Source organism: Papilio xuthus, unplaced genomic scaffold (genome assembly GCF_000836235.2).
Source record: "Papilio xuthus unplaced genomic scaffold, Pxut_1.1 DF828258.1, whole genome shotgun sequence".
NCBI lineage: Eukaryota > Metazoa > Arthropoda > Insecta > Lepidoptera > Papilionidae > Papilio > Papilio xuthus.
Window position 1 is genome coordinate 3,852,404 of NW_013530391.1, and position 25,148 is coordinate 3,877,551.

General features: G+C 37.0%; 6 protein-coding genes across 7 annotated transcripts; 4 read left to right on the forward strand and 2 right to left on the reverse strand.

The window, feature by feature from the left end:
• Positions 1–3,126: 3,126 nt before the first annotated feature.
• Positions 3,127–8,907, forward strand: LOC106113492 (transcription initiation factor TFIID subunit 1). The gene is made up of 4 exons (XM_013306293.1): positions 3,127–4,372; positions 5,921–6,140; positions 7,475–7,667; positions 8,037–8,907. Exons 1-4 carry the CDS (start codon positions 3,650–3,652, stop codon positions 8,176–8,178), a joined length of 1,278 nt encoding a protein of 425 aa, XP_013161747.1. The 5' UTR covers positions 3,127–3,649; the 3' UTR covers positions 8,179–8,907.
• LOC106113491 (uncharacterized) lies at positions 8,905–10,625 on the reverse strand. The gene is made up of 5 exons (XM_013306292.1): positions 10,394–10,625; positions 9,964–10,135; positions 9,672–9,892; positions 9,346–9,476; positions 8,905–9,261 (listed from the first exon to the last, which is right to left on the reverse strand). The coding sequence occupies exons 1-5, from the start codon at positions 10,535–10,537 to the stop codon at positions 9,078–9,080; spliced, it is 852 nt and encodes a 283-aa protein (XP_013161746.1). The 5' UTR covers positions 10,538–10,625; the 3' UTR covers positions 8,905–9,077.
• Positions 10,626–10,854: 229 nt separating this feature from the next.
• On the forward strand, positions 10,855–13,029 carry LOC106113409 (uncharacterized). Its single transcript, XM_013306148.1, has 5 exons — positions 10,855–11,159; positions 11,437–11,614; positions 11,708–11,928; positions 12,424–12,554; positions 12,633–13,029. Exons 1-5 carry the CDS (start codon positions 11,022–11,024, stop codon positions 12,838–12,840), a joined length of 876 nt encoding a protein of 291 aa, XP_013161602.1. The 5' UTR covers positions 10,855–11,021; the 3' UTR covers positions 12,841–13,029.
• Positions 13,030–13,846: 817 nt separating this feature from the next.
• LOC106113419 (uncharacterized) lies at positions 13,847–15,884 on the forward strand. Its single transcript, XM_013306161.1, has 5 exons — positions 13,847–13,933; positions 14,150–14,292; positions 14,376–14,583; positions 14,937–15,024; positions 15,146–15,884. Exons 2-5 carry the CDS (start codon positions 14,161–14,163, stop codon positions 15,255–15,257), a joined length of 540 nt encoding a protein of 179 aa, XP_013161615.1. The 5' UTR covers positions 13,847–13,933; positions 14,150–14,160; the 3' UTR covers positions 15,258–15,884.
• Positions 15,885–16,552: 668 nt separating this feature from the next.
• LOC106113495 (uncharacterized) lies at positions 16,553–18,959 on the forward strand. Its single transcript, XM_013306296.1, has 2 exons — positions 16,553–16,741; positions 16,809–18,959. The coding sequence occupies exons 1-2, from the start codon at positions 16,681–16,683 to the stop codon at positions 17,141–17,143; spliced, it is 396 nt and encodes a 131-aa protein (XP_013161750.1). The 5' UTR covers positions 16,553–16,680; the 3' UTR covers positions 17,144–18,959.
• On the reverse strand, positions 17,384–21,162 carry Arv1 (ACAT-related protein required for viability 1). Of its 2 annotated transcripts, none has more exons than XM_013306294.1 (7): positions 20,920–21,162; positions 20,609–20,728; positions 20,311–20,444; positions 19,990–20,129; positions 19,810–19,881; positions 19,434–19,598; positions 17,384–19,090 (listed from the first exon to the last, which is right to left on the reverse strand). In XM_013306294.1, the coding sequence occupies exons 1-7, from the start codon at positions 21,028–21,030 to the stop codon at positions 18,978–18,980; spliced, it is 855 nt and encodes a 284-aa protein (XP_013161748.1). In that variant the 5' UTR covers positions 21,031–21,162; the 3' UTR covers positions 17,384–18,977. The 2 variants fall into 2 exon arrangements, with proteins under 2 accessions (XP_013161748.1, XP_013161749.1); XM_013306295.1 differs by having other exon boundaries at positions 20,916–21,162.
• Positions 21,163–25,148: the final 3,986 nt, after the last annotated feature.

Here is a 25,148-nt window from a genome sequence, read left to right on the forward strand (position 1 = left end):
TGTCTCCACTTCAAACTTGTTCAAATGTTTTCGGCAAGGGTCCCTGTAACTCTGTTGTCAAAGTAACGTACTACCACCGTTCCTCAAATAGTTTGAACATGTTTTACAGTTTGTGAAACAGACCGTTGACAATGTTAACAACACGGATACCATTTAGTAGTTAACAAACTTATTGTTCTCTAACTTAAAATAGTCGATAGTTTTCAGTCAAGACGTATATTTATTTGACTAATTCATCACATTTGATATTTTACCAATCTATCTATTAAATAAAACGCATATATCTATGAAGGTGCTAAACTAAAAACAACATCAAAATGCATTGAGATTTCAAATTAAAAATTTAAGAAAAATTAGTATCAAATATGACATTCAAGAATAAAAATACGAATGGAATGTCGCCTCGAGCTTCATATTGAAACTTACATACATACACCCCGGCATACGTACAATTTATTATACATAGGAACAAAAAACGTTACCCTCCTGAGTGCGTTGGTAAGAGTTGGTAAGAGTCTTGCAAGAGATATCTGCAATAATCTCTGCATTAAACGTTTACATTTAGTCATCAACACATCCTGAACTTGTCATATTTGTTGAGACTAGTTTGTTGCGACAAATTAAATTACGCATCACACGTTGTCAACGTGAGGCAATATAAAGGAAGCATCGCTACTTCTTATACCTAAACTGTATTTTATTTATTTATTCTTTATTTGTGTCATTTAAAACAAAATCATTTAAGATAATACAATCGAGTATTTATTTAATTTATTTATAATAAAACAAATAAGTAATGGCCTCCACCGGACATCTGCATCAACGACCACAAAGTGGTGTTACACGATAGTTCACTAATGCTGTTGACAAGTTGTTTGACTTTGTTTTGACTTCGAACTTCGGTGGGATGTTTTCGGAACGGATTTCAGCAAGTTTGCCAACAGGAGTGCTGTGTCAAAGTGAAATTTCGCCAAATAGTTGCGACATTATTTCAAGTTGGCCACACAGGTGGGCTCTCGTCGCCACTTAGTGTAAAGCCTTTGATTGTTTCAACTATTTCTGCAGGTGTATCTAATGCGAAGTTAGGTGAAACTTTGTCATTTATCATTTCTGTCCTTAATGCTTAAAATGACTTTGTTATTCAAAAGCTGAGTTAGTTAATTGATTATGTGCTTATTGCTGTCATTATACATTAGTCTGAATGAAAATCAAATTTATTTGAATTTCTGAAGTTCAAAATCTTAAATTCCTTCTAGAATACACCTCACTGTAGCTCTCAGAATTATTTACTGTTCTAAGGGAAACGTTAGCGTAGATTTCTTAGAATGAATCCAAGGAAGAACCCGTTAACCACTATGAATATTGCAGTTAAATTAAAAAGATGATAAAAAATAAAGTAAATTAATAAAAGTAAAACACGTGAAAAGTATTGCGATGTTTCACAAAAGTCTGGTTTTCTCGACAGCCATTACAATATTTTCCACTTATTTGATGTCATCTCTGGCGTTGTTTTAGCGCTTGCAATAAACTCCATAGTCAGTTTATTGCAGTGAAATGCATTTCTTACTTACCTGGTAACACCGACAATAACAGACATTGTTTGCCAAATACTTACCTTCATCATAATGTTATTATAACTAAATAAGATTACAAATGTTTGTGTTGCTTTTGTAAACAGCCTCAGCGAATGTCGTTATTAAAGGTTAAAAATGTGACACTCACTAAACGTTAACTGATAAAATAATCAAATAGGAAGTTTGAAAAATGACACTTTCTTTATTAAGTACTACGTGAATTTAAAAGAAAAAGTTTTTAATGTCATACATTTAAGTATTTTGAATTATTTTAAAAATTATTTGACCTTAGTTTTTATCTTAATGCTTTTTACTTATTACCTTAACAGATGGCGTTACTTTACTATTATTTTGAAATCATTATTGAGGGTAGGTAAAGAAACTTTTACACAATGATTAAATTGTTGCAATACACGACGTGACTGCATTGTTTAAATTAAAACGACTTGCGAATTAAAATAAAATATTAAAAGTTGCAGCCAGATGACGCAGCCGGACATTAACAAATGCAATTGTGGCTGGCATTCTCAATTCTATCTGACGGACTTCACCGCTTTACTTGACGCAACAGTTAATCAATAAAGTATCGAGAAGTCAAGTGATGTAACACACAACATATCGACACAACTAATTTTATCAATATCACCTCATTGCAACATCTATTTACTGGTGGGCAACATGCGTTTTGAAGTCGCGAGACTGGCAACATGCTCGAGAAGAAGCGCGCGTAAACATATAATTTTCCTTACTAACAAAGCAGACGTTTCAAAATCCGTATGCAACTTTAATGTCCAAATCCAATAATGTCCAATTAACAACTATCGATAATTTCTATGCAATACAGCACTGATTCATATCATAAGTTGATCACGTAAAAGATAAAAAAAACAGAAAAAAATAGATGTTATGCAATTATCTAGATAATTGGTTGTGTTAGTCACCCGGCGCTGCGCGGCGACGGCAGGAGGCGGTGTACACTGATTGCACAGAGGTGATATGTTTTATGATTTCAGATGAGGCTTCGCAAATATACATATTGTGTACACCAGACACTGCTGCTGCTTACTGTTGTAAAAATGTTCAAACTTTCATAAAGTATACAGGGTGTCCCAAAAGGTTACGTACATAGGAAGGGGGATGATAGGGGTGGCCACAAGGGTCACCAGAAAAATAAAATAAAAATTCCGCTCTGGGTATTAAAAAAAATAAATGGCATTTTTTTTTAAACTTTAAAATTGTACACCTTCTGGGGCAATTTTGTAACCGATGACCTACAAATATTGCTATATTAAAAAAAAGCTATTATGTTATCGTCAATAACCAATAGTCAATAATCAATATGAAATAAAAAAAAAACAATACAACTAACAAAGATTTTAAAGAAAATTAAAATTGCCCCAGAAGGTGTAAAATATTTATTATTATATGTATTAGAAAAAAAGTTTTTTAAAAGAACATATAGCAATTAAGAAATCTCAGTGTGTTTTAAGATAAATACGTCAATCTCGCAGTTGTATTTGGTGTAAACCGCAGCGTGCTCTGTCCACATCGCGCTTACACATCTTAAACTAATTTGCTCTCCCACGCCGCGCGAAGATAACACGCCTATCTAAAAACAACACAAACAAAGGACGCGGCGCCCGGGAGCTGCAAATATGAATAAATGGCGCGCTGGAAGGTAGGTCAAGAAACTCGAGCCGGCACAGCCGAGCGAAGCGCGCCTCCGCACTTCTTGTGCAACCTCGCCCCACAGCGAATTAGTTTAACTATCACCAATGTTCACGGCCGCTTTTTTCTAACAGCTTTTAGAAAATTCGCGATAATAAGCATCGGGGTAGCGATTTGAAGCGAGTTAACAACGCTTTCGCAGCGGCGTCAGTCGCCGGTCGCAGTCCGGCCGCAGTCCGGCCGCAGTCGCGCGCTCCACGCCGACGTTTGCACACCGCACGCGCAAAAACCGATACCGTAACACTTTGGCAACGGATCCTTTACAATCGAGTTAGTCAACGCGGTGAAAGGCCGTCCGCTAGTATAAAATAAAAAAAGAAAATCCAATTGGACACAGTGAGCGCAAAATGAGATCAGCGCTGATCCTCCTGCTGGCCCTAGCGGCGGCCGCCGTCGCCGAGTTCGGGGAGGAGCCCTGGGTGGAAGAGGAGGAGCTCGACGAGCCCTACAACGAAGAGGACTACCGGCACGAGCGTAAGACACGTGCCGCCGACGAGGAGGAGGAGACCGTGCCCGATTGCCACAAGCGCGTGCGCCGTGACGCCGCCGCAGAGCCGGGGCGCGGCAGGCGGCCACGGCGTGTGCACCAGTACGAGGTGCACGAGTACCACGAGGAGGGCGCACGGCCCGCGGCGCCCTACGAGGAGATGCTGGCGGCGAGCGCCGACCACTACCACAGGGCGTACGCTGCGCCATCCCAACTCGACGACAATGTGAGTCGCAGATCCGGTGCGCCGGGTGCCCATGTGCCGTCTCTCAATCCCGCTCAGTTCGCGGCCGCGCCGGCCGCACTAGCTTCCTTCCAAAAGACTCCCTTAAATGTTGCTAACCCCGCACACGTGGCTAACTTCGCTTCGGAGTCGGGTCCGGGTCCGGTAGCACTCGCGGCGGCGAGCGGGCTAGCACCTGTTGCGGGTGCTGGCGGACCGGCTCCGCGTCGCCTAGCAGACGACCAGCTGAGCGCGGCGGGTGCGGCAGGCCACCGCCAGCAGCTACGTGACGATGGCTGGATCGCGCAGGGCGGCGGACACGCCAACAAGGGACACCACTATAACGAGCGCGGCGGAAAGGTGAGCGCTAAAGCCAAAGTAGACACATTCTCTTGTTAGATAGGAGAAACAAAACCCTAGTCGATAACTTGTTAGCAATAGTTTGTATGTATGATAACGTTAGAAGAAAAAATACTATTTATCTTTCGGTGATCTATTATTGTACAGGTAAGGTGTGACAACATTGTCAATCTTATTAATTCAAATAAAGTTGTTGCACTTTACAAACATTGAGGAGGCAATGTTAATGTTTGTGAAACAAACATAGCAGCTTCCACAAAGCAATGAATAAAACGTATTGTGCAAATACTTAGGACAAAAAGTCTTCTACGTGTCGCTCGCTCCATTGAACATCGAGAGCGACGGAGCCCCTTTCCTCTCTCCATCGATTTATAAACAAAATTTGACACGCTTTAGCATTTTTTAATTATCAGTAAATGTGGATCCTATTGAAATATTATTATTACTTCACCGCGTTGTCTTAAATTAATGAAATATAAACTACAACTATAAATTGATCTTAATTATTTTTACTTGACATGATGAGAAACTGACATTTTAAATAAAAACAAAACTCTGCGGTGTTCATCAGTCGAGGTTGCAGTCGAATAATCCCAATTAAATATTTTAGAATATATTTAAATGCATTAATCCCTTAGATGATAAATTATTACACTAATTAAATTGTTAAACTGAAAACAATACTTTTTGTATTCAGGAAAAGGCCCAGTACTAGTGATGTGTTACATACAGATATGAAACACTGGACTGATTACTAATTATTAATAAATAAAGTTCATGTTCACTTATGTAATTACGAAACTCATCTCTGTTTTGTTATTACAATAGCTACTAACTAGCTTTTGCCTGTTAATTTATGACCGTAAACTAAATTAGATGCCGAAGTGTAGTCAATAATGTTTAGTGTGTAAAGTATAATACAGATAGTGCTTGTTGCTAAAATATTAACAGGAAGTTTACTGATGAAACAATAGCTCGAACACAAACTGAACACATTCACTGTTTTAGGTTTTTCAACAAAAAATTCAAACAATTGAAAGTTTACAAAATGTAACACAGACAGTGTCATCCGGCTAACAGACTAAACATTGTTTTATGATTTACATATTTTATGATTCACGTCATTTACAAGTTCAAATAAATTATATTTTAATTGATTGCACGTTTCAGTTTTTCAGTTCCATGTATGTTCATAAAGTAAGTGATAGCATTCTTAATGTCGTGGTTATGGTATATGTATGTTATATTCGTGTATGTATTGATAAATGTCCCAATGTGTATGTGTGTGTGTGTCTATGTGTGTGTGTGTGTGTGTGAATGTATTAATTGTCCGTCCTTGTTTATCTATATTTATAAGTAGTTAAGAATAATAATCAAAAACTGTTAACACAAAAATAATATTCGACAATTCCAACTTATTGTTCAATTGCATTGCGCAGTTCTTTATAACGAAAATGAAAGTAATCGATATAACCAAAGTAATGTGTAGTAGCAGTTAATATGTAACAAGAAGTTACAAGATGTAACATAATTAAATCGTATTCACAGGCAAGCAAGGGATTCGATTCCGACCACTACGTAGACAAAGGTGCGAAGGGTTTCAAAAAGGACGAGAAGCACCGCAAGGAGTACGAGGAGGCTGCGGGCAAGAAAAGCAAGCACCACGACCGCGCGGCGCACTCCGGCGACCATGAGGAGGAGGCCTTCGGACACCGGGGATCCAACTTTGCCGAGAAGAAGGGCCACAAGAAAGGCCACAAAACTAAGGGTAACTAAGTATTATAGTATGTATTTTACAACCGTTACAGTAAGCTTTTAAGATTGTAACATTAAAATACGTAGGTATTTGCCAGAATAAAAGTCCAAGCATGTCTTCTAACTGCAGGAGATAAATAGTGGATAAACTTTCAAACTCGCTTTGAAAAAATTACTTTCAAAAAAGTCGATTTCATCAATGGTATGAAGATGGTTGTTGTATGTTTGTATGTATGGTAAACTATATATTCTTATAGACTAGACACTTTGTATGCGATCTTAAAGCAACAAGATGTCGTATACAAACACGTGTCACTGATGATCAACAAGTATGTAAATAGAAATAGTACAAATAAGACAAGTGTTCCACGCTCGCTGCATTATTTCCATACTTTGGAGACGACTTTCGACATTTATGATGATGTCAATATCGCCTATTTATATATTTACGAAATATTTATCTATACCAACTAGAGAACTCTCTCACTAGAGAACTAGTTCCTAACAATTTAATATGATGACGTCCAATCAATTCAACAAAAGATATTACATAAACACAAATCCTACGGCGGCGTTATTACAGTTCTAACAGATTGTCTGCAAACGGTTTGCGGCTCCTAGCTTTGCAAATGAGCTCTTAATAACCTTTTCCACGAATAACTTGGAATTACACGGTCATTATACGAGGAAATGTAACCGCGGTCAGTGAAAGCGGACTGTTTCTTACGTAATATTGTTTTTTTCATCGCATTTCAATGACCCCGGCCGCGGCTACAGCTTCGGGCGGTAATGCGATCACTTGTTTTTCGTCGCAGACATTGTTTATTAGTACCGCACTAATAACTTCAATGGAAATTATAAACAAAAATTGATTTTTTCTTCAATTAAATAGTTATAATCATGTTAAATTTGATTTTAATGTCTAATGCGATCATTTTTTAAGTTTTAAGTATTACATGCGGATCCTATAATTCTAAAATGTCAATTCTTTGGAGTCCATAACAAATCTTTTAGAAAAATTTAGAAATAATGCCTATTACTTTTTTGTTTAATTTTTTAAGCATCGAAATACGCAAAGGAAGTCGAATGTTATGATGTTAAAGGTCGTCGACTATTGTTTTAATAATGGATGACAAAAAAATTTACCACGTATTCAAGAAGAATCTCAAGTAAATTTTAAGGAAACAAAAACAATTTGTTCATTAACAACTAGTTACAATGGAAAAGTCTGATGAGAGACGCAAACCGCGCAATGCACACAAAATAAACTGATGATGATACAATGTCATATACATATGACAGAGCTTAGCATAATAAACTTAATTTGCTTGTATGTGTGTGCGTTAGGTTTCCACAACAAGTACCACAAGGACGAGTTCAAGAAGGAACACAAGTTCTACGACGACTTCCACAAGAGCGGCGAGCACCACCGTTTCGGCAAGTTCAACGCCAAGCACGCCTCAAATGAGAGCGGCAAGAAGCGCGCGCATCACCTCAATGCAGGACATGACTTCCTCGAGCACGGAAAGAAGGGATACAGGTACACGAGACAATGTTCATTCAAAGAGTACACTAGTAGTTTTACACACTTACAATTAGCTTGATTTATGATAACAAATGAATACACGATCATTATTTGACTTCAAGAACTGGCTAAATGTACTATCACCTAGCCAAGGTCAAAAGTACAGAAACGCATTGTACATATATTGTATTGGCATGTACATTATGCAACATGTCACTGTGTCTCAACTTGGCTCCGTTCATTGCACATGTTAACTTCCATATATTAATGTATAGCATGAATACACTGACTCAATATATCACATCGGACCGATACTGAAGCCAATGTTAGTCGCATCCCATCAGGTGTTAACTAGAAATTAATTGTCAATTAATGTGTGTACAGCAACAAGGGGCACATCGACGCTGACCACAAGGGCTACAACGGCAAGAACGGTCACGAGGAACACCACGAGAACCATTCGCAGTACGGCAAGAAGGGGGGCCGCGGCGGGGGCAGGAGCTGGGGACACGACGCAAAAAACTAACCGCGCAACAACACAGCCTCGTCAGGAACATCCTTGGATGAAACCTCATATACATACAACATGGTGTTATATCATACATGTTTTGACTGTGAGAATTTGTTATATTGTTGGGGCCAAATATATCTTATAGATGTAATCAAGATAATGAAGTTATATATAACTTGATTGAATTTAAGTTTATGTGATGTAGATTCATGAATATTTTTATAACTGGTATTTAAATTATGTGTAGTTGTTAGTTATAGACATAGAAAATATATACCTCTTTTAATATTTATCAGTTCTCAAGTTAAACTTATTTAACAGAATAGTTATAATTTTCACAATGCTCTAACATTGTGAAATTATACGAAATTTTTGTAATACCGAAATTCAATTGAAATTGATTACCTATTTAAATAAATCAATTTCGTTTAATTAATTTTTAATAGTATCAAAAAAAATTGTTTATAGCTTATGGGAAATCGCACAAAATCTAGTAATGTGTTACCTAAACAAAACCTCCAAATAATTATTGACTTCTTTTCTGCCGACACATTTATTTCCGCATGATGATAATTAATAGTGCCCATTATTGCAATGATTATGATTTATTTACCTATAGATATTTTGATGTTTTATATAAGCCCGGAGCGAACAAGCCATAAAATGTATTAATGGAATTAGATGTATACAAGATTTTAAGACTTTGTATCATTTTGTAACTTGTAAATAAAAACATAAAGAAATGTTTTGTTATTTTATTAGGATCGAATCCCAATTACATATCGTCGTTTGAAACCTTAAGTTTTGTCTATCAAATTAAAGACAAAAGTTCACGCTCTGTAATATTTGATTGTGTAAACAGTTTTCATTGAATAAATAATGTCAAAACACAGAATAGGAAGCGTATGGACAGATCACAGATAAGGTGGTTTGCAAGGCAGCGGCTTGGGCTTGGTTGGGTCGAAGAACTTGGAGTATACGGCGACGCTGAGGTGCGGCCGTCGCGGAAAGAACACCTGGTGGCCTGTGCGGTCCACGTAGTCGTCATAGTCCATTGACCACTCGCGCTTCATGCCACACTTCTCGCAGATCTTCGCACTGGAAACACGTCCCAAAACATTTAGCAAAGCTCCTATATTGTACACTTCAAAAATATAAGCAAAGTGAAATAGTTTCGCATACGCGTAGTGGCTGACCGCGATGACCTGTGCGAGAGGGTAGCCGAGATCGTCGGCGTGTGCCAGCGTCACGTCCAGCAACCGCTTACCCACGCCGCGCGCAGCTACTGACGCGTCCGTGCAGAGTACCTCCACCTGCAATGAGCTCCTACCTAGCACTTTTCATACATACAGTTTGACAGAATTTGACACATCAAGACAACTGCATAATGAGACGTAATTACTAAGTATAGAATAAATCTATTACAATTGTATATTTATACACATTTGATGAAAGCATAAATACAACTACAACCCTACAACCAAAACAAAACAGTATTATTTACTTACGTCATAAATGTATTCTAGGTTGTACTTCCTGATGAGGTCGGCGTTCTTGATGCAGTGAGCTATGAAGTACATGCGGGTGCGGTCGGGCTTGCAGTAGGTAAAATTGGCCCATTCCTCCAGCTCAGCCACCATCCACGGGAACAGCTTATTAGCCACGCACACACCGATCAGCCGCGACTCGCGAGTGCGATCCAGTTGCTCGAACGCCAAAAAGCGATCACCTAATATAAATCTTTTGAAATTTTTCGAATCGAGGTCAGAGTGTTGTAGAGAGAATGAAATTAATATTTACCAGAATTGGAGTATTTGTCAGTGAGGATGTCGAGGTAGGGGCTGTCGGAGGACATCCAGAGGCCGACTACGCTGGGCTCGCGCGGCCAGCAGTGCGTGTACAGGAACAGGCGGATCATGTTCGAGTGGCACTGGTTCGCGCGCTCCACTCGCACATTCGTCATATCGAAACACTGGACAATATGACGAACACAAACTTGTAGTCACAGAGATGTTCAATTACCTTACTTAACAAAAGTCAAAAATATATCTAAATAAAAGAAGACAAAATATCAAGGCCTCAAAAAGTGGAAAGATGGTCAGACTAGGTTGTGAGAGCCCATAGTATAGGATTGTGAGTAGGTTAATTCAAAGGAATCAAGAAAAAGAGGTAGATATCAACGTCCAGCAGCAACGAAGTGCGGGAAAATTTAAAACAATGGAAATAATACCGGTTTTTTGTCGGGTGTGACGTCGCAGGGCGAGGGCGGCCTGAACCTGGCGACGGCCATGTTGCTGGCCGGCGGCGGCATCACGGCTGCATTAAGGGCGCTGCACGTCAGGGCGCCTAAGCGATATGCTCTCAAACAATACATACTTATGTTACTTTACTTTAGATTCTTGTACATTTTTTATTTGATTTTATAATATTGAAATTTCGGGCGATGAAGGGAGGTTGTAAGATGAAATATGTCACAATGATATAAATCTTGGCTATAACAACTATAGATGAAACAAAGTAATGAAATCAATTATCACCAAATATTAAAAATATTCTTACAAAGTGATTGTACTGAGATCGAAGCCGTTAAATTAATTTCTACAATTAATACAATCTGATATTTTTATATTAAGTAAATAATGGCTAGCTGGATGAAAATATTTTATTTCAGTATTATAAACAAACAATAAAATAGATTGTCAAAATGATTCAAATGACATAAGAAAATAAAATTATATTTAACAATCTAGAATACAAAAACATTCCACAAATATGCTGGTAATGATGAAACCTTCACAATGAAAAGATCACACTGAGCCCCGCCTCAGCGACTACCCGAAACTAGAAATACACCCGCCATGTCCCACACGATCCGCCACGTTACCCTGGCGGTGACGCGAGCCTGCCTCAAGATACCGGGCACCAGCCACCTTTTCAAAACACTCACCAGAAGCTTTGCAGATATTGCTAAGAAGGATTCACCTTCCAACGTTGCGGTGAGAATTAAAATTATATGTAGTATAAACATTAACAAACTGCAAGGACTCGCTGCGCTGACTTAAAAATTATTCGTCGAGTTTTTGAGCTATTAAACAGGGCACGGCTGTCCGGTGAGATACGAGCGAGGCATTCGTCTAGCATTTGTAAGTAGTTCTACATTTGGTGTATTTTGTTACTCTAGAAGCTGAAGGTTACTGACAAACTTTATTTTCTGGGTAAATATCGGTCGGTCGTTTCTTCTTTATAGATAGTTTAATGATAATTTGTGTGTAGGTGCGGAACACAAAGAGTGACATATGTTTGCGCGTGCGCCGTGCGCGGCCGGCGGACGTGCCCCGCGTGCTTGCCTTCATCCGCACCCACACGCGCAACGCATGGCCCACGCTTGGCGCGCCTTCCAATGCATCGCAGATCGTGCTCTCCGACTACGTCTCCCGATCCTTGGCTCAAGGTAACTCAATATTATTATGCCAGCAGAAATGACGAAGCTCGTGCGTTTGAAAGGAGAGGGCTCATTTTGCTAATTTATAGGCGGTATGTGCAGGCCATTCAATGATAGCGGAGCAGCAGGATACGAGCAACAAGTCGTGTCGTATCCGCGCGCTGGCGCTGGGCACGACCATGTGCAAGTGGGACGCGGGCGTTCTGGAGAAATGGGCGCGATGCGTGCAGTGCCCGCGCTCGCGCCAGCTACTCATGTTCACGGCGCACTGCCTGCGCGCGCCCGGACTGCACGACAAATATCACGTGCACAACATACTGCAGGTCGATTTGATTCTTACCCTCCCGCGAATTCACAACTTACCTACACCAGATAATATCACTTTTTCATTCCATCAATTACAAGTCCAAACTATAACATTTACCTAACAAAACCGTAATTAGAATGATCTGAAATAATTTGCTGCAATAAACTAATAAAAAGTTCAAAGTAACGAGAAATCTTTACAAGCAAGCTCCTTGGCCCTATTTTTTATTCGTTTTAAAGTCATTCAAATTAAGTATTTTTGTCAATTGTTACACAATATGTACTTATAACCAGATGTCTGATGTGAATAATGTTAGCTGATAGCAAAAGTCAATGTGTCAATGTGTTGACACAAGTTGTGATGTACTCGTAGTGCAATGAACAACGTCACACGATCGCTTATTTACACTTTATGACACAACGAGTGGTAGTCATTATGTTTTTCGTATGACACCACCCTTAGTGTGTCTCCCTCCCTCCCTACCTAAGATAGTATGTCTCCACAAATGTAGGTGATACTGATCGTGCCGGAGGACGTGTCTGCGCGCAGGGAGGTGATCAAGACGCTGGCCCGCAGTGCCATGCTGCGCGGCCGAGACGTCGGCTTCTCCCTAGTGCGCTTCGACGCCGGCAACGACGCTGTGTTAGTCTTATTTCATGTTGTGTTACATATAATGTTATTATTTCGAGTGGGAATAATAACGCAACATGTACTAAACAGAATCGAAGTGTTGGAAGAAATGAAGCTGCACAAGGAGTGGCGGATCGTGTATGACGTTTTCGGGGACGCTATCAAGGCGCGCCACGACTGCGACTTCTCCTCACCCACCGACCACAACCACCCCAGCAAGCTGAAGATGAACTACCCCCAGGTGGGGCACGGCCATGCGCTCACCGTCTATTCCGCCTTCACTGATACCCCCAAATAACATACTGTGGCCTTGCGTCGCCGTAATACTTGTATGAAAACAAATTGTTAACCTCTCATTTTATTTGAAAAACAGATACAATATATGTTTTATTACAAATGTTACGGCGGTGAAATTCACGGAAATTCACGGTGTAACTCGAAATTAACAAAAAAATATGAAAACAATAATAAAGCACTTTTAATTTAATTTTTGTATTTATTGTTCATAGAGATCAACTATTCCATTTATTTCCGTTTTATAAAATTGTTTGTTTTAAATTTAAGAATTTAGTTAAAATATTAGTTTTAGTAATTTCGTAATTTCTACAACAATTTCTAAATAGTGTTATCATGAATTGGTGTCAACTTTTTGTCCGGGCGGGCGAGCTGAAGGTTGTGTCGCCAGACTTCTTTAAAATTCATTTGTATTGAATCAATTCAACTGCATTCCAATTATCAAGGTTGCTGTCTGTCAAATTTAACAAATACTACTTCGAATTTAGGCTGCCAGTTTAAGAAAATAAATTTATTCTTTCATCTCTGCCTACCACACTAAATACTTATAGTAGTACAAATTATTTCGAACATGTTCTGTTTATCTCACGGTCGAATAATGTCGTGAGCTGACCATTAACTAAATTTTGATGCCGTGAAAAAGTAAGCAGATATTGATAGATTGAATATTCGTTGGTTAAATTGAATTAAAATAGTCTTCAAGAAGAAGAACAAGAACACTACTCTTTCCCGTAAACCAGAGGAGAAGGCTGAGATAGGCAAAGAAGATAAAGAGAAAGTAGTCGCAATCGTTAACCGTCCTTGAACTCTGCAATTTAAAAGAAATTGAATCGAATTACAGATTTTTATTAAGCTACGCGACAGATCAGTGGAGCGCGGCGTGAGCTGTGGGAAAAGATTTCACTGAACATTCGAGAAAAAAGTCTTGCGCGCAACATGGCGCCGTTTCCTTTTGCAAAGTATAGACATCTGGCCGTTGTGAAACATAACAGCGGTTGCAATGCACGTTATATAAAATAAACAGTTTGTATTGCAGATTTTATTGTATTGTACGACCAGGTGTAAGTCAACTTGTTTTTGTCCAAGAAATTACAAAGGTAAAAAAGAACTAAGAATATATAACATTTTAGTATGATAGTGCTTAAACAAAATCTTCAAATAATATTTTCTTCAATTTGATACAACACGATTAAATTAAATAATCAGATGAGAGATAACCAATCAATTTCTGGTCAAAGCAAAAACAAACAACCATCAAACATGTTTGAGTTAGTTAAAAATAAATAACGAAGGAATTAAACCTAAAATTCCAGATTTAATAAAAATGAAGGTACATCTGCTAGCGTTGGGATTCCTGCACATGGCGCTGGGTCTACCTGTGACACTGAACGACCTGCAGATGGCGGACGACACCATGTCAGTCGGCACATACGTTCGGGAAGTGCGTGCGGCATCGGTAAGAATTAACATTACTTAGCTCACTGTACACTTAAAATGTAACTAATCCGCTTATATTGATGTTTGTGATCTTCTTTTCAGCCTGATAACTATCACAAGTCGTATGAGAACGAAGGAGACGGTGAGATCGGGTACGCGCGCAAGAAGTCCGGCGGAGGCAAGAAGGGCTACCAGCACTTTGACTCGTTCCACAAGAAGGCGGGCGACCACTACGAGTTCGAGAAGGAGGACTCCTACGGCCTCGACAAGGAGGAGCAAGAGGGCGCCCACAGCCACCGCCAGGAGAAAGGTGAACTTAGATCCCGCCCACTTATCAGGAGACCGCAGAAACTTTTGAAAAGGTTCTTGAAATGGCTCTTCTAAGCGTTAACCCTTTTCAAAATTAGAATATAGATTATTCACAAAACTACCAGCCACATAGTGCCATGTTTATAAACGCTAAGCTGACAACAGGTAACTTTAATGCATAATCCTGTTAGTTGTTACAGTTTAACAAATATTTATCAATCAATTGTTAAGTATTTCTTAAATGTTCTGATTAAATTGAAATGAATACAATAAATTTCAATTATTACAAAAAGCACTTGTGTTTTCATTATTTTCTTCTAAATACAGAAGTGAATTTAAATCATTCTTTTTCAGCTGAAAAATATCGCGAACCAGAAGAAAAGAGAGATAATGAAGAAGCTGCCGAAGAATATGGAGAAGAGAAGCAGCACGAAGAACTAAAGTATGCATAGTTATGTAAAACTTATATGTCATAACATTTACAATATACATTACCATAATTACGATATATAGCCACAATATTTACAATAAGCTGTAATAACTATACAATTGTTTACTTGCAGGCTTGGTGGCAGCGACGGCAACGGAGGAGTTGAAGCCCACGGACATAACCCGGATGACTATAAACTGCCGGAAAAATATAGTTATGGCGCAGGAGAAGAATATGACTTCTAAAAACATATGTGATTAGATGAATAGGAAGAAAAAATTAAATCTTTTAGTGGGTAGCACTAGCGGCAGATTTTCTTCAGACACCTGTAAAAATTTTTATACGTTATTAGTGTTAAGAATTGTAAAGAATTAGATAAAGATATGAACTAGCTAAACGTTATGTCATTCTCGATTGTATGTACGGGTGGATGACCCGCAGTCCGCGACTCGCCATCATTCAACCAGACTATAAATATAATAGGTGTTGCATGATCGACAGTTACTGTGTATACATAGTTTACCTTTTTCAACTATATCTATACTAATATAATAAAGCGGAAGAGTTTGTTTGTTTAAGCGCGCTAATGTCAGGAACTACTGGTCTGATTTGAAAAATATTTTTTTTGTTCGATAGTCCAGTTATAGAGAAAGGCTGTAGGCTATATAACATTACGACCAATAGGAGCGAAGCGTCAGTGAATACTAATTGTTTTTTTAATACCGCGCAGACGGAGTCGCGGGCGACAGCTAGTAATGCATAACTGGTGACAGAGGCGCTGCTATCGCGGCAAGTTCTGTCACAAAATATAGCCTTGATATATGCACAGAAAATGCCATAAATAAATAGTCTTGAAATTAACAAAATGATTAAAACAATGGCAATTTTTAATAAATAAATAATTTTAAGCGGTCGTTTTATTTTTATTAAACTTTTCACATGGTCAAAAAGTGAAGAGTTCAAAAGCGTTTTATAAAAACAAAAGTCATATTAAATTTTACTTATATATCATAACGCTGGTACGTGAAAAGAAACGTGATGAACGTTTAGCACTGCATAACATTTTTTCTTAAAAAAACTTATTATGACTGAAAACTGATCTATATAAAAATTCTTGAATGTTTTGTGTAAACTTTGATTAATATATACATTATACATAAAAACATGAAATCGTACGAATTTATGGAAAGGTATCCTACGAATCAATTTGTTATTGAGGAGACAAAGTAGTATCAAAACGCAAACGTCGTTGAGTCCTGGTTTCTATGATATGGATAGGACATTTCTTGAAAACCACAGCTTTTTATTGATCAAACTTGAACGTATCTGTTAGGATTGTTGACACTTATATCGTTAAATTACCTATCTATATTATTATACCCTGGGACTAATGCGGACCTCACCATCGCTTCCACCCGCAGCCTTCAGCGACAAGATTGCGAACATCAAATAAACACAAAATACCACGCCTTGTAGCCTGTCCATTTTATAAAGTTCAGTGTCTTTGAGAGATGATAAACAACAGTTTGACATTGACAGCTACAAACGTCATGCTTGTTGCTGTTTTACTGTGAGATCGTCGCATCATTCGGTGCCCGGTAAATAGACAAAAACTGATAATCCCGTTATAATTTGTGATGTTAATTCGATAAACGATACGCTGCAAATATGGGATTAAGAATAACAGATAGTCTCATTATAATAATATATTCACTATGTATATGTACGGGTGAGTATCGAACAATTATTTAATTGAATCAATCAGTGTTCGTATTACAAAGTGTTCTTTTTAACAGAGTTCATCCTGTCGTGCAATGTGACCTCCCTCGAGCCGTGCCCGGGGGAATATCAGTTCTGTAACGAGACAACAAGTAGCTGCGAATGTTTGGAAGGATTTTATCAAGTCGGTGACGAATGCCAGACGCCGAGCTCGTACATGTCGAGTCACGACGTGACCGCCGCTGTCGTGAGTATATTCGCCATCGCACTGATCGTGTGCGGCCTCGTGCTGGTGGTGAGGAAGTACAATTTGATTGAATATGCCCGCCAGAAAATCAATTCCCAAAGGAATAATGATGTAATGTATGAAGACGTCATGATCGGTCAAGATGATCCACCTTTAAGCCCCTGAGACAAACAATGATTCATTATTTATTTGTATAGAATAATTAAGAAATGTTAAAATCAATCATTTGTAAGATAAGAGGAACGGAAGTGTAATTAATGTTCTTTGTTATAAATGTTATGAACATTCATTTGTTAATTGTATTCAAATAATTGTGGCTATTGACACAATTCAATTTAAATAAAGTTATTATAGTGCAGTTGATATGCTTATACAAAGGTTACCTTTGTTGTGTCTCTTATCATCTTTGTGAAGCTTAGCCAATACAACATTACTACATATATGTCAAACTACACTGACCTTTCTGTTAGGTTCCACTGTCAACACATACATACAAAACTATTTTCTAAACAAGCAGTGAAAACAGAGATTAAAAGATAAGAGAATAACCCTAATATCTTCCTTATTAGTTTGTAAGGAGGCTTTCCTAATTTTTTCCTTATTAAAAACATAGAGGCTAGTTGTGTTTCCGTAATATATCATGAGTTACCATAACATTGAAATGTTGCACAAAATATCAAATAAATTGATTTAGAAATTTGCTTAGGAATTACTAATTGATATTATATTTGCCTTATTGTTTTGTATAAAGGCAATTATATGTTTTAATTTTTAAGGTTTTGATGATGAATACCCGTGTGGTTCTCTTTCACTCTCTCAAAGGAATGAAAATAAAGGTTAAATTTTTGTTACACAAAATTGAAGACAATCTAGATGTAGTATGTTATTTTGTAGATGTATATACAACATATACTATTCAATTAAATAATAAATATGTATCCAGTAAAAGTTATTACAAAAGATGCAAAAAAATTGTATTGTCTATGGGGATTTTTGACTCACTTTGTACTAGTAAAAAGTAACACATATTATATTTTATGTTAGATATTTCAGGTGCAAAGGAGGTTAACAAATGTTTAGTCATTTAGTTTAAAGTTATTTTGTATGAAAGCATTGTTATGTTCAAATCTTTGTGTACGTTAAAGCCAAAGACTGTCAGCAATGCTTGTTTGAGTTCAACAAAATATTAGTTTTATTTTGTATTTCCCGATGGCAGCTACATGACAAATGTTATTTGAAGTTTGGTATAAGATAAATAAGCATGGGTCCACTGTGCATAGGCATATTGGAATTTTTCTCATACTCTGGAGAAACAGAGAAAAAAAAACATTTTTATAGAGTTGTTTGTATAGACATAGCCCGTAATTATAAAACAAAAGTTAAAATATTCCATTTCATTTATGACTCATGTGTGAATTTGTGTTTGTATGTGAGAAGTTCCACTGCTGACACATGTTTCGTAACATCTCTGGTTGTGTGCAACAAGTGTTTCTGTCGTGGTCGTCATGGTATTACTATAATAGAATGAAGGGATTAGAAGAAAGTAAACACACTCTTAGTATTTATACATTATTATTCTTCAAATATGTGGAAGTCATTTTGATATCTCCTATTAATTTAATTGTTGTTTTTATTTATAATAATCAGTGAAATCATAAACACATGCGAGGCTAAGTCCTATTTTTTAGAAAACTTTGTATCTTAATTTTTATGACATTTCTTGCCCTTTTATATGACTGTTTAATAACCACAGCAGTCTTAGGTAAAATGTAATTTTATAGAATAAAAAGAATTCATTTAAATTGATATGTAATGTAAATATACATTTTTATGTGGTCCTATTTGACCAACAGCTTGACAAATGTTTCGTGATCTGAATAACTTCAACATTATCATGTATTTGTGTGTAACAAAATTATGTATAATCATCAAAACAATCATTCTTAAATGGAATATATTTTGAAATAAATACTCTGTGATACATCTGTTGTATAATTGTTCAGGGCACGAGGCCCCTGAGGAAGGGTGTGCTGAAAAATGTGGTGAGGTACTTGGCGCAGTGGCTGACCACCATCACTGACACCGTCGCAGCTGCTGCCCTCTCGTACACTACTGTAAACATTACATTTATTATTCAATTAACAAAAAACACCTTGAATTCGTTAGTCTACTTTTAAAAGGCAGAAATAGAATTTTATAATTCCTTCATCCTTTCTCCTTCCAAATCCATTTCTCCACGCCATCTCTTTAGTAATTAGGAAAATGGTAGCAAAGGGAAGATAGCTAATACTAGATCTCCGGCGTGCACAATCATCAAACTAAGTGGAATGAATTTCATCTAACCTATATTGTGTGAATACCATACAGGAGACAAGGAGCATCAAGTTGGAATAATCCCGCATGCAGTCCGATCTCGTGTTTTTTTATCAGAAACTGTTGAATATTGTTGACTGACCAGTGAACACATTGTAGAAGACAACAAGCGTGTAGAGGAAGACGAGGGCGAAGTGCACGAGGCCTGCGTGTGCGGGCCCCGCGCTGCTCCACACCAGCGCCGGCAGCAGGAACACCACGCTCATGTTGCCCAGGGAGAATGCCTTCAGCAGTAGCTCGCACGACACTGCAAATATACCACCTCATTATTAGTGATCCATCCTGCTTGGTGGTCACAACACCACTTAACATTCGGTGGTACTGTGTGCAAGCATATTGTAAGTCTTTGTGCCCCTTCCTCATGGTGTGTTGGACTTGGATTAATTAGGAGTGACGGCCCATCTTGCCCAGACTTCTATAATCAGTGTTTAGTTAATTTATATTCATTCAAAACATACCTTCACATTTTGTAGCAAACAGCTGTATTAATTTCATTAATATATGAACTGTACTGATGAATATTATGATACCTGAAACAAAAACAAAAATATTTTTTTTATAACTTTCTTTAGACTTCATAATATAAAAACCAAAATGATTATTTTTCATAAATACTTAAACAAATTATAATTAGTTACCAGAAAATGTAGATATGAACTGCACATAGAAGTCTTTTTCCCATATAAACAGGTCAGTATCATCAGTGCGGCTGTCCTGCAGCCAGCCCTTGCAGTTGTGTCGCCACGTCTCCGGTAGTGATATGCTTATTGGTATGTGTCTGTAATAAGGCACATATTATGTTGTAAAAGTTCTGCTCCTTAGTTCTTTATAAGATTTTATGATATTTTGAGTATAAGTAATAGAATATAACTGTTTACATAATTTTGGCAGACAAACAGAATGAGATATAATATATAAAATTTGTACTGCTTTAGTTTAAGAGAAAATTCTTCACTTACATAGTAGTAGCATTTATTGCATAATTATTTCGAACATCACATAATGTGTTGACCGCTATTGAGAACAGGCAGTCACTGCGCCATACTGCATATGTCTCCAACATCATCAGGATTATGAACAGTTTCCAAAATGCCTGGAAATATACAAACAGTGTGTTTATAATTTATTATTATAAAAGTAAAGGTTCTGAAACACCTTTCTTGCTTTCTCTTTTCTCTCTTGAACATCACATATGAACACATATCTGTAGTTTAGGCTGATGTGTTCTAATATTTGTTTAAAATGACTTAAAAATACCTTAAACTTAGTGTTATATAGGATGTGCCTTTGAGCTTCTCTAGACATCAACACCAGGTCTATCATGACTATCACAGGATCATATTCGATGTACTTATCAACTATGCCTTTACAGCTAATCTGAAATTTAAAAATATATATTTTATTAAACCTCTTTATGACTATTAATTTTGCATGACTTTTGCACAAAAAACAGACGTAAATTTATACATGTCCCATGGTTGCAAAGTTCTATTTATAAGTTTAGCAATGTTTTAAATCAATAATTAACATGTAAGGAAATCATATTGAACTTGGATTAACTTACGCACACATTTAGTAAGTTTCAATACTGTCGGCCCGTACGTTTTATACAATGCGGAGCATGGCTCACCACAATTAACACATTTGTATTTTTTATTATTAGACATTTTTAACCTCATGTGCTTTCTATTCTTAAGAATATCGTGATTAAATTATTTTAAAACCGAATTATCTTGTTTGGTTTAAATTGACAATTTCCTTTCACATTGACAGTTAACATTTACACACGGCCATAGATATTCAGCAGTTCAGTGTTGGTATATTTTAACCACCATATATTCCTACATTTTAACCAGTCTTCAAATTATTCATATAAAACTAAAACATATATAGACCGCCAATTTATCTGGTGGGCATAAGTCAAAGTAATTACGACAGCTCACTAGCGCCCACTAACAATGTGTAAAAAGTGTCATCTGTTATACCTACCTGTTGTCCTCTTCGACTACTGATCTCTATAAATAGAGGTCAGTGTTGTCGACTTATAAATGTACATTAGACGCCTGGCTTACGTTTGTTGCCTACATAACGCGGAACCGACAGATGGCGCTATTTTAAATAACTAGCTTTTTCTAACGTGTACTCAATTTTATTATCAACCCCTATTACTATGACCTTGATAAAGTTATTAAGGCCTATAAAAATAAATATACCTATAAACATTAAAAATAACAAAATGCAGCAACAACAACATAATTAAGCTCTTAACCCAGAGGGATATGCAGAAACCACGGACCTCTATTTTGTGCGGTCCTGACAAACCTCTATAAAATACAACAAAATTAACTAAAAATAAAAACATTTATTATAAATAGCTTCGCCGAAGCAACCTTATTCTGCCACTGCCTGAAATAGATGAATATTATGTAGACAGACACAGTTCCATCTATGGTAACAAAAACAAGCTAATGAATTAAAAAAACATGATTGTATTTTCTACGCATAAAAACTTTCCAATAGTTTTTAGAAAAAAAAATATTTTTATAAGTGTTGATGAAAAGTGTGCATTCAACATTTACACTTTACACGGTGATAATAAAATTTTTGACCTGTACAAAAATTCGAGAGGTATAAATTTGGAAGCTGAAGTGTGCCAACAGAGAACGTATTTCGTTTCGCCTTTTCATTCGGTGCATACTTTCCCTGGAGCTCTATTTTTAAATCAAACATTTCATTCGCTGCATAATTCCCCGCAGATATTTGCACGGCGCGCTGAAATAAATACATTTGCGAGGGAAATTCCCGCGCTCGCGTTGAAACAAGCCAGCGCGAGGAAACAAGCTCATTGCCTTTGAACGCCGCTGTTTGAGAGCTCTCCCACTCTGTGCCAATATAAACATATTCAGATTATTCTTTTTAACGTATATTTTAATTTATTATGATAAAATTCATGTAAAAAATCATCGTTTGTATAGTTTTCTTCCCCTTCTAAGATTTAACAGGTGGTTTATATTGGAAAGCACTTAAAAGTTCTGTCTGACTGTTTCAAAGAGATTAGAGTTGTAAATGTGAGAACAACAGAGCGAGGTGTACCTATGTGTGAGGCTCTGGGGGCTATAAGTTCGCCATATCGGATCCTTAAGAGCCCGCTCACGTCATATTTCATGCGATGTGTCGTACTTTGTCACCAAGATTTATTTTATTGGTAACTTTATTGCGTTTCGTGATTTATAGTCGAGCGAGGATCTTTTGTGTTGCCCGTACTGGTTTACGGTTACAGGTGCAATTTGTTAACTTACAAATATATAGGAATAAAATAAGGGTACGTGACGATGAAAAATTACAATATTTACATTGATACGAATATTAGTAAAGTAAGACATTTATAAGATTAAATATATAAGACATTTTATTTATACTAAACAGAGCATGTGAGTACACAATTCATTTACACTCGGGCATCTTAAACCAGCCTGCTGGTGTAATGTCGCAAATAAAAATAAAACATTCCATAAATTTCCGTGTCCGCCGCCGCGCCGCTTGCAATAGACCGCTGTTAAATAAGAGCCGTCGTGTAACAAGCGTATGAATAAAACAACCGTCGGCGTCGGCGTCGGCGTCGGCGTCGGGAACACAACAATGCGTAAATCTGTCCTAAAGTAGTTTCGGCAACATATTTATTGCCCATCAGGCTGATGTACGTCTGCACAATTCTCGCCTTTACAATTATGTCAGAGATTAAAGTTTAGTAGTTCACTACAGCTACATATTATACAATAATAACAATTACTATTATCAACTAAATAAAAGAATATACTCGTAATACTTCCTTTATCATTCGTCAGCATGGATCAGTTCTATCGACGAATTTTATTTCTTTTTTCAATGACCAGCTTTCTGATATAAAATTAGTAATTATAGAATAAAGGTGAAACGTAATTTTGTAAAATGTATTACAAAATAAATCTAATTTAGGAAAACTCCGCAGGATACAAATTGATAAAACGTTATCTGAAAAGCGAAAAGGCCTCGAGAGCAGCGGAAATGTAATTTCCATTTGAATTACAACAATAACATCCCGCACATTGAGGCTGTACGTGAGCCCTCCGAGACCCCCTTCCGCACCCCCCGCACCCACCGCACTCCCCTGCACCCCCACCCCCGCCCCATTCGCACTTCTCACATAATTGGTTTTACCTTCTTCTGATTTAGCGAACACCGGTCAATTATCTTCCTTTACATCAAACTTGTACAATTGTTTTAAAAAAAAGGTATTTAGTGTATTTGAAATGAATGATAAAGTATATTTAATGTGTAATAATGTGTTGTGTTGAGTTTCATTCATAACTAATCGTGTACACAACACCAAAGAATAACAATTGAAATTTCCCTAAAGGAAACTTTTACTTCGGCCAGCATTTGGTTTTAATTTAAAAATTAAAAAAGAATAAAAGAGCAATCAGAATAACGTTCAAAGTACTGAGAAATCGTTTTTAAAGCAGCTGCTTAATTGCGAAATTGTGTCGGCTCCCGCTCCCGCTTCGGCCTAATGAAGTGCAAATGAAATCGTTAGCAAACGTTCGCTCATAACAAAATTAAAACAAAACGAATAATTTCTCTTCAATAATTATCAAAAAGAAACACTAAGGTAACTTTTAAAGTTTGTTTGGTGTCACCTGCCCGCCTCCGCTGCGCTTGCTTAGCTAAACAAATAAATCGTAGAAAAACTTCCTACCAGTTTAATTAAATTAATAATCAAGAATATTTTTGTGGCATCTACGTAAACAGAACTTATAACGAATAAGTAAACAAGAAAATGAGTTATTGATCAGCAACAACACTGGAACTTGTTGAACAATGATAGGATATAATTTAAAAGAAGCTTTCAGGCTTATTTGGAAACTGGGTCTTCCGTAGTATTTATAATTCACCGATACAGGCTCAGAAGTATGTCATAAAGTCCGTGAATTGTTTGTTCATTTTGAATATTCATTGGAATTTCGGAGACAATGGCGGAGTGGCACCGCGCCGGGTCAACAGTCTGCCCATAACGATAGCTATTTCATTTTGAAAAATATTTCACAATTTTTATTGCTAAAATGTTGACTATTAATTACATTTTTATATTTTCTCATTTATAATTCATTTCCATTTATCAATTCAAAAATCTTGTATTTCATAAAATATATGTGAATAGTGAATCTGGTGCGTGAAAAAAGACGTCTTTACTGTACAAGTGGAAATGTATACTTTCACGTAGAACTCCTTCTTTTCCCTAAAGTTGGAGCAACAGTTTGTTGTTAGTCGCTTCTCAAAGTTTGTCTTTCTCCGATACTTGTCCAAAAGTTTTCGCTCCTTCAAGAATAACAACTACAAAAGTAATGTATTTTAATGAAAAAGTACATATTTACTTATGTTAAAGTTTTGCTTTAAACAAAATTTAAACATCAGGTGGTGGAAGATAATAAAATTACGAAGAGACGTTTTAGAGGTTACATTTCGCGTTTACCTGTCGATTCTCCCCATTCTACTCGCAACGTGTGTTTAACGACGGACATTAAAACCGGCTCTTTACAGCCAAATTGCTTGTTTATTCAGCCAAATATGACACACTTGCAATCCGACCCAGCTACGCTTGTGAAGATAGACGAGCGAATATTAATCAAGTCAAATCAAATAAAATAGCATGTTTAGGTCGCTTGATGTACAAAGGACTTTCTAAATGCTAATAAATTTTATAATTCAATTAAGAAGTTTATGAATTTATTCAGAAATGTAATCCCATATTTCCTATTGT

What these genes read in the sequence shown, in the direction of transcription:
- LOC106113419 (XM_013306161.1), top strand. Translation starts at nt 14,161, where the DNA reads ATGAAGGTACATCTGCTAGCGTTGGGATTCCTGCACATGGCGCTGGGT. An exon ending in CAGCCACCGCCAGGAGAAAG is followed by an intron (nt 14,584 to 14,936) that starts GTGAACTTAGAT and finishes ATTCTTTTTCAG; the next exon opens with CTGAAAAATATCGCGAACCA. An exon ending in AAGCAGCACGAAGAACTAAA is followed by an intron (nt 15,025 to 15,145) that starts GTATGCATAGTT and finishes GTTTACTTGCAG; the next exon opens with GCTTGGTGGCAGCGACGGCA.
- LOC106113491 (XM_013306292.1), bottom strand. Translation starts at nt 10,537, where the DNA reads ATGTATTGTTTGAGAGCATATCGCTTAGGCGCCCTGACGTGCAGCGCC. An exon ending in TCACACCCGACAAAAAACCG is followed by an intron (nt 10,136 to 10,393) that starts GTATTATTTCCA and finishes CATATTGTCCAG; the next exon opens with TGTTTCGATATGACGAATGT. An exon ending in ATCGCGGTCAGCCACTACGC is followed by an intron (nt 9,262 to 9,345) that starts GTATGCGAAACT and finishes ACGTGTTTCCAG; the next exon opens with TGCGAAGATCTGCGAGAAGT.
- LOC106113492 (XM_013306293.1), top strand. Translation starts at nt 3,650, where the DNA reads ATGAGATCAGCGCTGATCCTCCTGCTGGCCCTAGCGGCGGCCGCCGTC. An exon ending in ATAACGAGCGCGGCGGAAAG is followed by an intron (nt 4,373 to 5,920) that starts GTGAGCGCTAAA and finishes TCGTATTCACAG; the next exon opens with GCAAGCAAGGGATTCGATTC. An exon ending in GAAAGGCCACAAAACTAAGG is followed by an intron (nt 6,141 to 7,474) that starts GTAACTAAGTAT and finishes TGTGTGCGTTAG; the next exon opens with GTTTCCACAACAAGTACCAC.
- LOC106113409 (XM_013306148.1), top strand. Translation starts at nt 11,022, where the DNA reads ATGTCCCACACGATCCGCCACGTTACCCTGGCGGTGACGCGAGCCTGC. An exon ending in CTCCCGATCCTTGGCTCAAG is followed by an intron (nt 11,615 to 11,707) that starts GTAACTCAATAT and finishes CGGTATGTGCAG; the next exon opens with GCCATTCAATGATAGCGGAG. An exon ending in GACGCCGGCAACGACGCTGT is followed by an intron (nt 12,555 to 12,632) that starts GTTAGTCTTATT and finishes TGTACTAAACAG; the next exon opens with AATCGAAGTGTTGGAAGAAA.
- LOC106113495 (XM_013306296.1), top strand. Translation starts at nt 16,681, where the DNA reads ATGGGATTAAGAATAACAGATAGTCTCATTATAATAATATATTCACTA. An exon ending in TTCACTATGTATATGTACGG is followed by an intron (nt 16,742 to 16,808) that starts GTGAGTATCGAA and finishes TCTTTTTAACAG; the next exon opens with AGTTCATCCTGTCGTGCAAT.
- Arv1 (XM_013306294.1), bottom strand. Translation starts at nt 21,030, where the DNA reads ATGAGGTTAAAAATGTCTAATAATAAAAAATACAAATGTGTTAATTGT. An exon ending in TATTGAAACTTACTAAATGT is followed by an intron (nt 20,729 to 20,919) that starts GTGCGTAAGTTA and finishes TTTAAATTTCAG; the next exon opens with ATTAGCTGTAAAGGCATAGT. An exon ending in TATATAACACTAAGTTTAAG is followed by an intron (nt 20,445 to 20,608) that starts GTATTTTTAAGT and finishes GTATATTTCCAG; the next exon opens with GCATTTTGGAAACTGTTCAT.